The sequence below is a fragment of the Mustela nivalis genome, assembly GCF_964662115.1.
Source record: "Mustela nivalis genome assembly, chromosome: 14".
In the NCBI taxonomy this organism is placed as follows: domain Eukaryota; kingdom Metazoa; phylum Chordata; class Mammalia; order Carnivora; family Mustelidae; genus Mustela; species Mustela nivalis.
The window spans coordinates 79,225,402-79,239,892 of NC_139033.1; the positions used below are offsets into that span (position 1 = coordinate 79,225,402).

Consider the following 14,491-nt stretch of genomic DNA (forward strand, 5'->3'; position numbering starts at 1 on the left):
TGCCAAGAAGCAACTGGGCAGAATGCCACAAGGAACCCTCACGCTTTCTGGCCTTCCAGCCAATATTCTGGGCACCTGGTCTTACTACCCTCACTCTGAGCAAAGGCCAGACATCATCAAATGCATGTTCATATTCTCTGAAAACGCATGCCAGAGAAAGGGGTTGAGAAGGGCTTTTGGTTATGATAGAGATTAGGTGAAGAGAACTTAACAAAACATTAACAAACATTTTGTATCAGTATAAAGCAAGGAAGATAATTTGCCTTAAAAGAACTAGTGTAAGCCATTCATTAAAGAAATTTCCTTTTTAAAAATAACTTTAATTTCATGTTCACATACATACCTGCAAAATACCGAGATACCTACATTTTACTACAAAATGACAGAAAAAACTGAAATGGCATTTCATTTCCAAAAGAAGTAAAGACATCCTTTTAGCTATGTTTCAAAGCAGACCAACCACAGTAACTGCATTGCAAGGCATTTGCTTGACATCCCATCACTTGCCTGTGTTAAGATGTAACTCCTTTGCGCCTCTTCTATATCAACTAAACTGGCATTTATATAATCATTTTCAGCATTTTGCAGCTTAACACGACTGTGATCATCTGAAACAGAGAATGATAAGCAATTGTCAGTTCAAACTTCTCACTTCTTTTTTACTTTAATAGTAATGTTCTGGGTACTTTTTAAATGATAGAAGAAACAAAGAAAAATAAACTAGCATCAGAGGAGAGTTGAGTCAAGTCCTAAATTATTCTCTTTTTTATGAAGGAAGTATAAAAATGAAACTTGTTGTTTGTTACTGTGGTACTGGAAATGCTTTTGTTTGTAGTAGGTTAGCTACTGTATCAGAAAAATTGACCAAAGAGTAAAATATAGTAACAGAAATAAAGCACCTACTGTCCTAAAAGTAAAAGATTCACTTAGAGTCTTGGTGCCTAAGAACTGATAGGTCTACCTACAAAAAAATCCAAAATGGCCTCAAATAGGTAAGACTGGATTTCCAAAAAAAAAGATTGGATTTCCATGGTAGCTACAGTTCATTTTCTTCATTCAACTGATCTGCATTCAACTATATTTAAGTAATTTTCAGTACTTAATTATATGTAAATTAAGTGTTAAAGATTTTAAAATACAGATGGAATACTCTAATTCTTTTTCTTTCTTTCTTCTTCTTCTTTTTTTTTTTTTTTAAGTAGGCCCCATGCCCAATATGGGGCTGGAATTCACAAACCTAAGATTAATAAGAGTTGCATGCTCTGCTGACTGGGCCAGCCACGTGACCTGGAATATTCTAATTCTTTACAGGACAAACAGATAAACAGATCTAGCTTAGATATATTTCTAGCGTTTAAGAGTAAAAATGTCACCATCTTCAACAACATGGATGATCCTACAGGGTATTATACCAATTGAAATAAGTCAGGCAGAAAAAAAAAAAAAAAAAGACCATATGACTTCACTTATATGTGGAATCTAAAAAAATAAAACAAAAACAGATGCATAAACCCAGAGAACAAAACCAGTGGCTGCCAGAGAGTAGGAGGGTGGGAAGATGAGCAAAACAGGAGAAGGGGATTAAGAGTTACAAACTTCTGGTTAAAAGTAAATTCCCTGCATGAAAAGTACAGCATAGGGAATATAGTCAATCATATTCTAATAACTTTTCTATGGCAACAGATGGTAATTACACTTATTGTGGTAAGCATTTCAGAATGCATATAAACACTGCATCATTATATTGTACACCTGAAAATAATATAATAATGTATGTCCACTACACATCAATTTTTTAAAAACCTGCCTCAAAATTAAGAAAATGTCATGAATGCTCATAAAAAAACCCCAAAATACAACCAAAGCATTAAGTTATGAAGACTACCTATCAGTAAGAAATGAGAGACCTCTGTTTTTAAAAAGTGAACAAGGACAATACACAAGACTAATAAATTTGAAAAACATTTATTTAATCTATTAAAGAAATGCAAATTAAAATGAAAAGATAACTTTTTTTTAATTTCAAGATTTTTGGCAAAGTTTTTTTTTTTTTTAATGATAATTCCCAGTGCTGTCAAGTCCATATCTAGCCCCTTAGTAAGCACTAGATGAAACTATAACTTTCAGATGCCTCGTTTAGAGTAACAGGTATAAATCCTTCAAAATCCAAGGTTCCCATTTCTGCGAATGAAACCAACGCATATAGCCAGAGACAGACACAGGGATTAACAGTAACACACAAAAGGGGAAATAACACAAATTTCCAAAATGTACAACAATTACAGTATACATGAAAGATGTATTACTTTAATGAGGCCATTAAAAATCATGCTTTATGGTTAAAAAAAGTAAAAATCTCACAGATTTAGAATTTATGCTAATTTAAATATGTAGACTACAAAACTTTACCTTGTTATTTTGATGAAAAAGGAGACGTTTTCTCAGGGAGAGAAAGTACATGCGTAATAACACAGTTAACACTGGCTTAGTATCCTAAATACACAACTGGCAGAAGAATGTAACCGAATTATAAACTGAACACATTGGATTTTTAACTCTGGAGAATACCTTCAATTTAAACTGCTTTCCTGAAGGAAATTTATACTAAATATCCTTTTTTTCCCCACTTTTTAAACTTAAAACAAAACCTGTTTACATTATCTCCATTTGAAAGAAAATGGTAAATGGCTACAGTTTCACACATCAATTTATCTGAGATGTTTCTGCTGGACTGAACCCAAGACCTCTGTAAATATTACATGTCATTTGCCAACAGGAAAAACTAAGATCTTGTTATAGTAAATCACTTATACTAGTGTTCTCGGAAAGATGATGTCAGCAAGCACTTTTTTTTTTTTTAAACAGTCACCTTTTTTTTTTTTTTTAACAGCTTAATCATCCTTTAACAGTTAAATTACGAGAGGTCAGCTACCTAATTAGCAAAACAAAGGCCATATATCTCCTAGATAACACTGATAAAGCAGGAGAATGTCCCCTTGTAGAATGCCACACCATCCCTAAAATTCGTGTTCCACTAGAATAGAATACCAAAGGAATGTATTTCCTCATGTTGTAATCACAGAAAGAACCCAAACCCCAAAGGTTAATCCTATCTATTGCACAAGTGAAAAAAGCAATTTGGCCAACAGAAGCAAGAATCCATAAAAACCAGGAAAGTTCCTCTCCAGGGCGCTGGGAATGGAGTTATCTTACAGGTGGCCTCCAATGTTCTGCAGAAAAGAACCCCAGAGAAAAACCTTTGGCAGTTTATACCCTTGCCCTCAGGACCTTGAACTAGAATTCAGTTATTTTCCCGCTAGCTTTAAAATCTACACCAGCAGTCACTCCAATACATTGAAAACACCGAATCACACAGTGGTAAAAGCACAAACACATTTCCTGGAGCCCCAGGGACTGACCAAAGGGAGCAGAGTGTTACTTAAAAGACACCCAGGGTCCTGCAGAGTCTGGCCCCAAATGGTGGGCTTGCTTCCCTCTCACATTTATTTATACAGTCAACAAAAGCAAAGGAACACCGAGAATTTTCTCAGGAAAAAATTTTTAAATTTTGCCAGCAGATTAAGACCAACAAATGAAGGTACTCCTTGGGAAAACTCTCTAGCTACTTAGAACTGGCTACAGATGTTGGTTGAACCTATATTTTCATCTCACGAATAATTAGAAACAAAACTCTGAAATTCACCCACATTATCAGAAATTTATTTTAATTCTTCTGCTTTATTAAGAAGATTAATAAAAACTTTAAAGCATATTTAACATTCTGATTCCACAGGGGAAAAAAGAGAGTTTCTAGTGTTAACTAAAATATACCGTGTTAAAACTATCTACAAAGATAGTAACTTAGTAACTATACAGTACATTTCAGGAAGTGAAACTATCAAAGCCTTTTTATGAGAAATTGTGACTTTATGATTTATATTCTCTAGCAAAGATTACAGACAATGGCTTGTCTCCAATTAGGAATCATCACTTCATGTATGGCTTAAAATATCTGTGAGAGCAGACACACGTCCCCTCACAACCTGGGAGTCAAACGTCCCCTTTCTCTCTGCCCTATTACTATCAGTCAGCCCAAAACCTGTGAAGTGTTCATTTCAAAACAGAGTTCTGACTTCTGAATTAGTATTAAAAAATAAAACATACAAACACTAGAAAGTTAAATGCTTTCTCCTCTGCCAGAGTTTATTCTGCCCAGAAACCTCTGAAATGAGATTATTAAAGAGTCCCATAACCCCTGGGCTCTGAGTATTAAGTCCCAAAGCCCCCAGTACTTTACCATCATTCTAAGTAAGGATATGGTTACCTCCCTCTTTCCTAATTTTTTTTTTTTTGGAAGATTTTATTTATATATTTGACAGACAGAGATCACTAGTAGGCAGAGAGGCAGGCAGAGAGAGAAGAAGGGAAGCAGGCTCCCTGCCGAGCTCTGTCCCTGGACCCTGAGATCATGACCTGAGCTAAAGGCATTGGCTTAACCCACTGAGCCACCCAGGCTCCCCCCTCTTTCCTATTTTTAAAAAAATTCAGAAAAGGGAGAAAAATGAAGACAGTTCAAACTACGCTACATGAGATACCCAAAAGTAATCACAGGAAATCTTATTTCTCAACATCTAATAATACCAAAAGCTGAACTATCAAGAATGTATATATGTACATATATATATATTTTTTAAATGGAGGCACATCTGTTCTTAATTCTTGTCACCAAATGAATGAAGAAACGCAATATCCAATAGAATTGTAGCTTGTAAATTGGATAAACATTGAGCAAACTTCTGATGAATATTCCCTTCACCTCCCACCCTCAAACAGTATGTTTTCTGAGAAATGGTTTCATCTGTCAAGAAATGACGCGCTAGTTGTGGCCTGAGCTGACAATACAGATTAGCTTCCTCTTTCAATAATGTCACAATAAGCTTTTTTTTTTTTTTTTTTTAATCACCCCTTACCCTCTTCACTGGTTCACCTTTTATCATTATTGTAAGAAGATCTCCTTTTTGAAAAGTTTTCCAGGTCAAACAGGAAAAAGGATTCACACTCATAACCATCCTCCTAGGTTACACCAAGGCAGAGATACACAATCATTATCATCAACTGGGCAAGGAGAAGACCAGTTCCATTAGTACAGCAGTGAAAGACTTTCACCTCTAATTCTTCTGTTCTCAACCAGAGGGAAACCATAAGTTTTCAAAGACTAATGTCTATATTTTATATGTTACCTCCCTGTAAGAATGCAAAGCATTTCATAGATATGTTGACCCTCTTTGACTCTGCAAGGTAAATATTTGAGGCATAAATATTAATATTCTCTCTTGAATCAAGCAACAAGCCAAAAGCAAAGCTAGAACTAAAATCCAAGTCACCATATATGCACTACCATAATAATGAAGAAACACACACCTTAGTAAACACAGAGTATTGACATTTCAATTGTTTCTTTTGAAAATAAAACTCACTTTGGTGAATAGTTCCTTTATTAATGACATAACCAACTACAACCACTATAGAATGCAGTGCCTAGAATGTGTCAGGTACTGTACGACACACCTTGCAAAATTTCTGCAACAATCCTTACAACTCTATGAAATTGACATTATCATGCTCATTTTACTGACACTCGGAACATCAAGTCATTACCATACACACACTAGAGAAGCACAAGAGGAAATTCAAACTAGGTTGTATGACTTAAGAGACTACATATTGGGGCGCCTGGGTGGCTCAGTGGGTTAAAGCCTCTGCCTTCGGCTCAGGTCATGATCCCGGGGTCCTGAGACCGAGCACCGCATTGGGCTCTCTGCTCAGTGGGGAGTCTGATTCCCTTCCTCTTTCTCTGCCTACTTGTGATCTCTGTCAAATAAATAAATAAAATCTCTCTTAAAAAAAAAAAAAGAGAGAGAGACTACATATTTCCCACACTACATTGTCTGATATGTCCAAGCTGGCTAACAACTTCCATCTTCATCTGTCACACAAACCTCTTTCATGAAGACCTAGACTATGCTCTAAACAGCCTCTTTGAGGGAACCCCCACCATAAAGGTCCCTTCTTCACATTTAAATCCTTCAACAGGGGCGCCTGGGTGGCTCAGTGGGTTAAGCCACTGCCTTTGGCTCAGGTCATCTCAGGGTCCTGGGATCGAGTCCCGCATCAGGCTCTCTGCTCAGCAGGGAGCCTGCTTCCTTCTCTCTCTCTCTCTGCCTGCCTCTCAGTGTACTTGTAATTTCTCTCTGTCGAATAAATAAATAAAATCTTTTAAAAAAAAAAATAAATAAATAAATAAATCCTTCAACAACTTTATATACAATTTTAATTGTATGCATCATCAAATGTATTTTAGAAGCTAGCAACAATAACATAAAAATAACACACAATTTATTTAAAGCTTTTTAAAAGAAAAAATTCTAGGAGTGCCTGGGTGGCTCAGTTGGTTGTGTAACCGACTCCTGATCTCAGCTCACTCAGGTCTTGCCCCACACTGAGCTTAAAAAAAATTTTTTTTAAGTTAGAAAAAAGAAGAAAATTCTACTAAGTAGTAATTCCTAGTACCACCTTTATTGGACTATGTATTGTGGAAAGAAAGGTGACCAACTGATGCCTGAGGAGGCTGAGGGAGATGGGCAGGCTTCATTACAAAGATGAAGAAGGAGCACATACACACAAAGGAGTAAAAGGGACTGGTATATCATGAAGGACCAAAAACTGAAAAAGCCTGAAGAAGTCCCAAAACATGCTGAGGCCAGACTCTGAAGAGCCTTGTGTGCTGTGCTCCAGGCATAGGCTACCTCAATGAAGCTCTCTAGAGGACTGACACAAGCACATTCGATTCCAAGAAAATAACTACCAGCACTAGGGAACATAGACTGCAATAAAAGGAAGATAACTTAACACACTGAGGCACTGACAGTTTAATCAAGAGACGAGGACAGAACCAAACAGTGGAAGAAATGCAGAGAGTTATAAGGAAGCATGTCCCAGGTACACATCATCACCAATTTGCGAACCAAGCAGGTATTGTTCTAGAAACATCCAGAAAGCTCAATCTTTTTCAAACACTAGGTTGACTATCTGTGATTTCAATCTTTTAGTCCATCAAGATTTTCAGTTCCTAAACTTGCTAGGACACAATGTTAATTGAGTAAATCCAGCTTTCACACATCTCCAAACTGAAAATAGATCTGTAATCTATTCCTAAGAGTCCCTGCAATGAAAAGCACACCTGGGAAGTACCCTTTAAAAATGTGTAAAATCAATTAATCCATTAACGTACTTTGGAACATGGACATCTTTCCTCTTTAATAGTTTGTATAAAATAAGACATACCAAATTTCAATTTATCAGTAAGCACCTCATCATTTTCCTTGAAACTCAGAATCTTTCCTTTAAGGAAAGACAGAGCCTAAAACATGGAAGGTAGAGGGAGTTGGGGGAAAAGTACTTTCCCTACAACCAGAAGTCCATGGGATACCACAGAAACAAAGTAGACCAAATATTTATTAAAATATTTCCATTCGAGGACTGTTCTAAGTACTACTAAGGACCCACCATACCCTTGTGGAGCTCACCTTCTCAGAGAGGGTGATAGCAATAAGCAAAACTACCAAGTAAATCATATTTTACACAGTAACAAATGCTATGAGGGGAAGAAGTAGTGTGAAGGGGAATAGTCATGTTGGGAGTGGGACAGGTTGCAATTCTAAATGGGGTGGGCAGGGTGGGCCTCACTGAGACAGTGACATTCAAGCAAAGACTTGGAGGAGGTCAATCATATGACTATTTTGGTTAAGAGTGTTCCAAGCACAGAGTAAATACCTTAAGGTGGTGTGTCTGAGGGACACAACTAATGGAACTTGAGCTACGCAAACAAAGGGAAGAGAAGCAGCCGGCAGTTTAGGTTCAGAGAATCAAGAAAATCTGTATTGATTCATTAGTCTCACCTCATAAATTCAACACAGAGAAAAAGAGTTTGTACTTCCATCTTTTTAGTGTTTACCTAGAAGAGAGTCCTAAACAATTTAGGTTGGCAAGTGTTCAAGCACTGTTGACACAATAAATTCCAGAAAATTTTCATATTCAAATTAAACTATGGTAGAATTTTGTTAGAATAACAAATCACTTTTTTTTTTTTTAAAGGCTTTATTTATTTGAGAGAGAGAGAGGGTGAGCAGTGGGGAGGGAGAGGGAAAAGCAGACTCCCCAGTGAGCAGGGAGCCCCACGCAGGCTCAATTCCAGGACCCTGAGCCAAAGGCAGACACTTAAGCAGCCAAGCCACCCAGGCGCCCCGAAAGACAAATCACTACTAAACTTTTCTGAAACCAACACGGGGGAAAAGATTATGTTAACTGACTAGAAAAGTGACCTTATTCAGCAAAAAACAAAGAGCTCAGACACCTCCAGAGCTTTTCACGGTAGATACCTGGAACTCTGGCAGAGGAAAGAAAGCCGGTGAGGGAAGGCTAAGGGGCCTAAAAATGTAGATTCCGGTGTCTGTCCTGGCTCTACCAACCAGGGTGACCACAGACACAGCTGTGATTTATTAAAAAAAAGAGTAACCTGCTCCTTGAGAAACAAAATTAGCATCCAGTGAGACACCACACGCTGTGGTAACCAGAGGTCACTAGTCCCAGTTTTCTTTTAAGATGTGCTGGCTAGACTAGACCAACCCTTCTTAATTATTTTTAATGAATGACCCTCACTTAATATCCTAAAAGCATCTAATACAAAGCTCTTTGAAAAGTCCTATTTCGGGGGCGCCTGGGTGGCTCAGTGGGTTAAGCCGCTGCCTTCGGCTCGGGTCATGATCTCAGGGTCCTGGGATCGAGTCCCGCGTCAGGCTCTCTGCTCAGCAGGGAGCCTGCTTCCTTCTCTCTCTCACTCTGCCTGCCTCTCAGTGTACTTGTGATTTCTCTCTGTCAAATAAATAAATAAAATCTTAAAAAAAAAAAAAGTCCTATTTCGTCTTAAAAATGCATAGGAACTTAAAAATTCTACTTCATCATGCATCTGTACTTTTAACATATAAGCAACTACAGCTCCCTTCCCCACCTTCTGAGTATAAGCAATGGTCCTGAAAGATGTGCCATGTTTCTCCAAGACATTACTCCAGTGCCTTCCCTACGCACTTCTGCTCTGTCCTCCAGTCCCCTGGGTTAAGCAGTCTACAGCAGAGCTGCCCAAGTGACCAGCTGTGGCTACAGTGGGGACCCTCTGTTAGAAGGCTACTGATATGGCAAGATATTGACCCACTTGGGCCATGGGGCAGCAGCAGCAACACCCACACTCGCAGCCACCCGCAGCCTTCTGTTAGAGTGACACGCTCTATAGCCCGGGACCAGGTCATGTTCACCATGTCCTCCCGCTGCCTGTCACAGTACCCTCACCAAGCACCCCATTCAAGAAGCACCAAATTCAGAAACCTGGAAAGACACTGGGATAACCCAGACTATACTCCAATTTCCTGTTTTACAGGTACCCATCTGTGTGGGTGTGTACAGTTCTAGGCCATTCGATCACATGTGGAGGTTGTGTAATCACCACCACCACCAAGACATAGTCCTGTTCCATTATCACAAAGATCCTCTATGCAACCCCTGTAGAGTCACACTCTCCACCAACCCTGTCCCTAACCCATTAATCTGTTTTCCATCTCTATAATCTTATCATTTCAAGAATCCTGTAAAAATGGAATCATACAGTATGTAACCTTTGAGACTGGATTTTTTGACTCAGCATGAGTCCTCTGAGACCCACCTGACTTGTTGCATGTTATCAATAGCTCATTTGTTCTTACTGCGGAGTAGGATGCCATGGTATGAATACACTCGTCTGCTAACCACTTCACTCACTGATGGACATTTGGGCTGTTTCCAGTTTGGAGCTATTACAAGGAAAGCTGCTATGCACATTTCATGAATGCATTTCTGTATGGACAGAAGGTTGCAATTCTCTGGGATAAATGCCCAGGAGGGCAATGGCTGGGTTATATAAGGTATGTTTAGCTTTTCAAGAAACTGACAAACAATTTTCCAAAGTGGCCATAGAGTTTTTCACTAGCCTTAAAAGATCCAGTTTCTGTATTCTTGGAATATTGTGGCCTCATTATTTCAGCTGTTCAAGTGGGTATGTAGCAATCCCTCGCCAACATGGTTTTAATTTTCATTTCCCTAATGGTTTAATCATGTTTCCCTAACAGTTAATGATACTTCCCTAACAGTTAATGATGTTTTTCATATGCTTATGTACTTATCTGCCATCTGTGTTCATAATCGTTTGCCCATTTCCTAATTGTGGACTTCTAGTTAACCACAGTAGAGCCATCCAAATCATAAAATTAGAGGCGCCTGGGTGGCTCAGCTGGTTAAGCATCTGCCTTCGGGTTATGATCCTGGGATCAAGTCCTGCATGGGGCTCCTTGCTCAGTGGTGAGTCCACTTCTCCCTCTGTCTGCTGCTCCTCCTGCTTGTGTGCGTGCTCTCTCTGGCAGATAAGTAAGTAAAATCTTTTAAAAAATCATAAAATTAGTAGTGATACTTTACTAACTCAAACCCCATTCAAGTTTCACCAACTGTGATATAAAACCTTTGTTAAAAAAGGATCCAATACAGGATCACATTTCACTTTTTTTTAGAGATTTTATTTACTGAGAGAGAGCATGCACACGAAAACTCGAGCATGTAGGCACTGGGAGAGGGGCAGAGGGAGCGTTCTGTACTCACTGCACTCTGTAGGGCAGTTCAGGATTTCAATGTGATGTGTCCCCTTATTGGTCATGATTACTTATTCAAGGTTGTGTCTGCCAAACTTCTCTGCACAGTTAATACTCCCCTCTTACATTAATCGGTATTTTATAGGAAGGCTTTAAGATTATGTAAATTGTTTGTTCCTCATTAAAGTTTCACCCACCAGGTTTACCATCTATTTCAGCATTTATTACTTGCCATCCTACACTAAGGCAGATCCTTCCTTTCTCCCCATTTATTTTTTTTTAAGATTTTATTTCTTTATTTGACAGAGAGAGATCACAAATAGGCAGAGAGGCAGACAGAGAGAGAGGGAGAAGCGTGTTCCCTTCTGAGGACAGAGTCCGATGTGGGGCTCGATACCAGGACCTGAAATCATGATCTGAGCCAAAGGCAGAGGCTTAACCCACTGAGCCACCCAGGCGCCCCCCCTTCTCCTCATTTATTAATTCATATTTCTTTGTAAGAGTGTAAACCCACCATGGATTCCTATTTTATTCAGCAGGTTATAATTATTGTTTCTTTCAAATGCTCAAATCACCCCCAGATTTGGCCCATGGGCTTCAAGATGGTTTCTGTGTCCTTTTGACATAGCTTCATCATTTCTTGAACATCCTTACCTTACTACAAGAAACATTCCAGGCTACTCTTATACTTTCCCTGCCCTAGCCCTAGAGTCAGACATTTCTTCAAGGAGCCCTTTTCCTCTTGGTGGAGAATGAAATTTAGATACCAAAAGCTAGGCAAGCCCAACACCAAGAGCATATCATTGTTCCCAAGATTTCCCAGTGGCCAGGGTTAGGAAATATAAGCATGCACACACACATCTACATTTCTAGGTATCTGTATATCCATATTCACTGAAAATCATGAGTTCATACGCTGATTCACTAATTCTAATCTAACCTCACAGGGTTCACTCCACCTTTCCTTCGTTCTTCAAACATGCCCCCCCACCCCCACCAAGCATGCTTTCCCCCTTATTTACATGTCTTCCACCTGCTGGTCCCCAACCCCAAGCGCTCTTAGACTGAATTATTCAGAGGAGAGAGGGGAGGCTTAATGATGTCTTTAATACCACCTTTACTATCTTACTATTAGAGATAACAGAAACTAGATTTAATTTTTTAAAATATCAATAATGCCCTAACTGAAACATGTAAGAAAATAAATGGAAAGTAGTTTATAAAAGATAATATCTATTTTAATATACATAAATAGTTGAGTAGAAATACATCAGAAGAAAAAAAGCCACCACAAATTTCAAAGTCTTAACAAATAACAAGAAAACTTTTAGTAAAAAAACTGATATTAGAATGGATTTGAGAATGTGAAATGCACTTGGTCTTCATTTTTAAACTTCAGATGGAATAAGGAAGAATGTTAGCAAATATTTACATAAGAGTTACCATAAAATTTAAGTCGTATCTATATTTTCTCTGATTACTATTATACATAACATTTATCTAAATCTGCACTAAGATGACAAGTAGATTCCTGTCATGTATAAAGGTCTGTTCTAATAATTCAAAGATCTGCGGTCTTATAATTCTGAGACTACTACAGTGTTTCTTCATAATTCTTTGACTTGCCTGCACATTTTCTGGATTATGAAATAAACAGTATCATCTATAATTATGATGGTTTTAAAACATGTCCACAATTCTTGGTAATTCTTTCATCTACCAGTGGAGCATTAGTCCTCTTCCCTAGAACCTGGACAGCCACTAATGAAAAGAATATGATGGAAGTGAGAAGACTTCTAAGTCTGGGTGGTACAAGGCAATGCAGTTTTCAGCTGGCTCTCTCAGAACGCTCACTACTGAAACCCAGCTTCTATCTGCACGGAAGTCTAGGTCACAGTCATGGCCCATGTAGGTGTTCCAGCTGACAGCCCACAAATTAGTGATGAAGGCCTCAAAGTGACTCGAGCCCTAGCTACCATCTGAACTACAACTGCAGGAAGAACCTGAGCAAAAATCTCCTGAGTCCAACTAACCCCCAGAATCTGTAAAGACGATAAATGACTGCTGTTGTTTTAAGTCACTGTTTTGGGGAGGTTTGGTACACAGCATCAGATAAAAAGAAACAAAGCTTGCTGTTTTATTTCTAATCTGTATGCTTTTTATTTCTTACTCTTCTTCCTGAAGTGGCTAGGACCTAAAGCATATTAAGAAGAAGCGGTAACAGTGGGCACCCTTATCTTGTTCTTCATTTTTGTTAAATAAAAAAGAAAAGAAAAAGAAAAGGTTTCTCCCATGTTATCATTCAGACTTGAGTTATTATAGGCGTCTCTTAGACAGTTTATATTAGGTTACAGAAGTTCCCCTCTCTTTCTAATTTGCTATGTGTTTTTTTTTTTTTTAAGATTTTATTTATTTATTTGACACAAGTAGAGAGAGATCACAAGTAGGCAGAAAGGCAGGCAGAGAGAAAGGGTGGGGAAAGCAGGCTACCTGCTGAGCAGAGAGCCCAATGTGGGGCTCAATCCCAGGATCCTGGGATCATGACCTGAGCTGAAGGCAGAGGTTTAACCCACCGAGCCAACCAGGCGCCCCTGTGTTTTGTTTTTAATCACGAACAAGCACTGACTTTAAATAATCTTTCTGCCTCTACTGAAATATTCATGACTTTTTCTCCTTTACCACGTTACTGTGGTGAACCAACATTTTTAAGATTCTCTTATGTTAAAAAAAAAAAAAAAAAAGATTTTATGTTAAGCCACCCTTATATTCCTAAAATAAACTTACAGACTGCTGTATTCAGTCTGCTAATCTTTACATCTATATTCATGAGAGAGATATGCCTGTAACTTTTGTTCTTATTAAACTTTACAGAACTTTGATAGCCAAACCTGCAAAAGCTCACAGAAAGAACCGGGACCTATTCTTAGCATATTAATTTTTATCATTCTGTTTTAATACATTTAAGACAACATATTTCCTTTTAAGATTTATTTATTTTAGAAAGGGAGTGTGCGAATGAGTGGAGGGAGAGCAGAGGGAGAGAGAATCCTAAAACAAACTCCCCGCTGAGCACACAGCCTGACCTGGGGCTCAAACCCAGGACCCTGAGATCATGACCTGATCATAATCAAGAGTCAAACATTAACTGACTTGAGCCACCCAGGTGCCCCAAGACAACTTATTTTCTTTGCATTACTGTTTTCCCTGCTTTATTAAAGTTCTGATCAGTAGTATTTTACATATTGTCACTTTTAAGCATTTTAAAATTTCCTTTATGATTTCTTCTTGACCCATAAATTACTTAGAAATCTTTAAATCTCCAAATTTATGTGACTTTTTATCTTTTTATTAATAATCTATAATTTAATTGCTTTCTGGTCAAAGAACATGGCCCGTAAGACAGCAATTCTTAAACTATTAAGATTTACTTTACAGCCAAGTCGGTGTTCCATTTTTTATAAATAGTCCAAAGTCCAAGAAGAAAATGTATTCTCTAATTGTTGGACTCTCTATATTGTTCTTATTAAATTAAGCTTAACTGTGTGGTTAAACCTTTTATTTCTTTACTAATATTCTGTCTTATTAAAAGGCCATTAACATGGAATTACCTATTTCTTCCTGTAATTCTATTCACTTTTGCTTAATATATCTTGAGGTTATTTTATTGTTACACAAATATATTTATTATCAAAATCTCAGGGCTAATACTGGCATTTGCACTTGGAGTAGCTATACCATTTTAGGAGGTGGGGAAGCAAAGAAGG

The 14,491-nt window shown here is 38.1% G+C and overlaps 1 protein-coding gene across 5 annotated transcripts in view; it reads right to left on the reverse strand.

Annotated features, from left to right (window-relative positions):
• The window catches only part of PTPN2 (protein tyrosine phosphatase non-receptor type 2), an 80,385-nt gene that overhangs the window by 37,078 nt on the left and 28,816 nt on the right, over positions 1–14,491 (reverse strand). For all 5 annotated transcript variants that reach the window (XM_082697417.1, XM_082697419.1, XM_082697416.1 and 2 more), the window contains one exon: positions 508–608. In XM_082697417.1, coding sequence (XP_082553543.1) covers positions 508–608 — 101 coding nt within the window. The remainder of the gene's footprint in view (positions 1–507; positions 609–14,491) is intronic.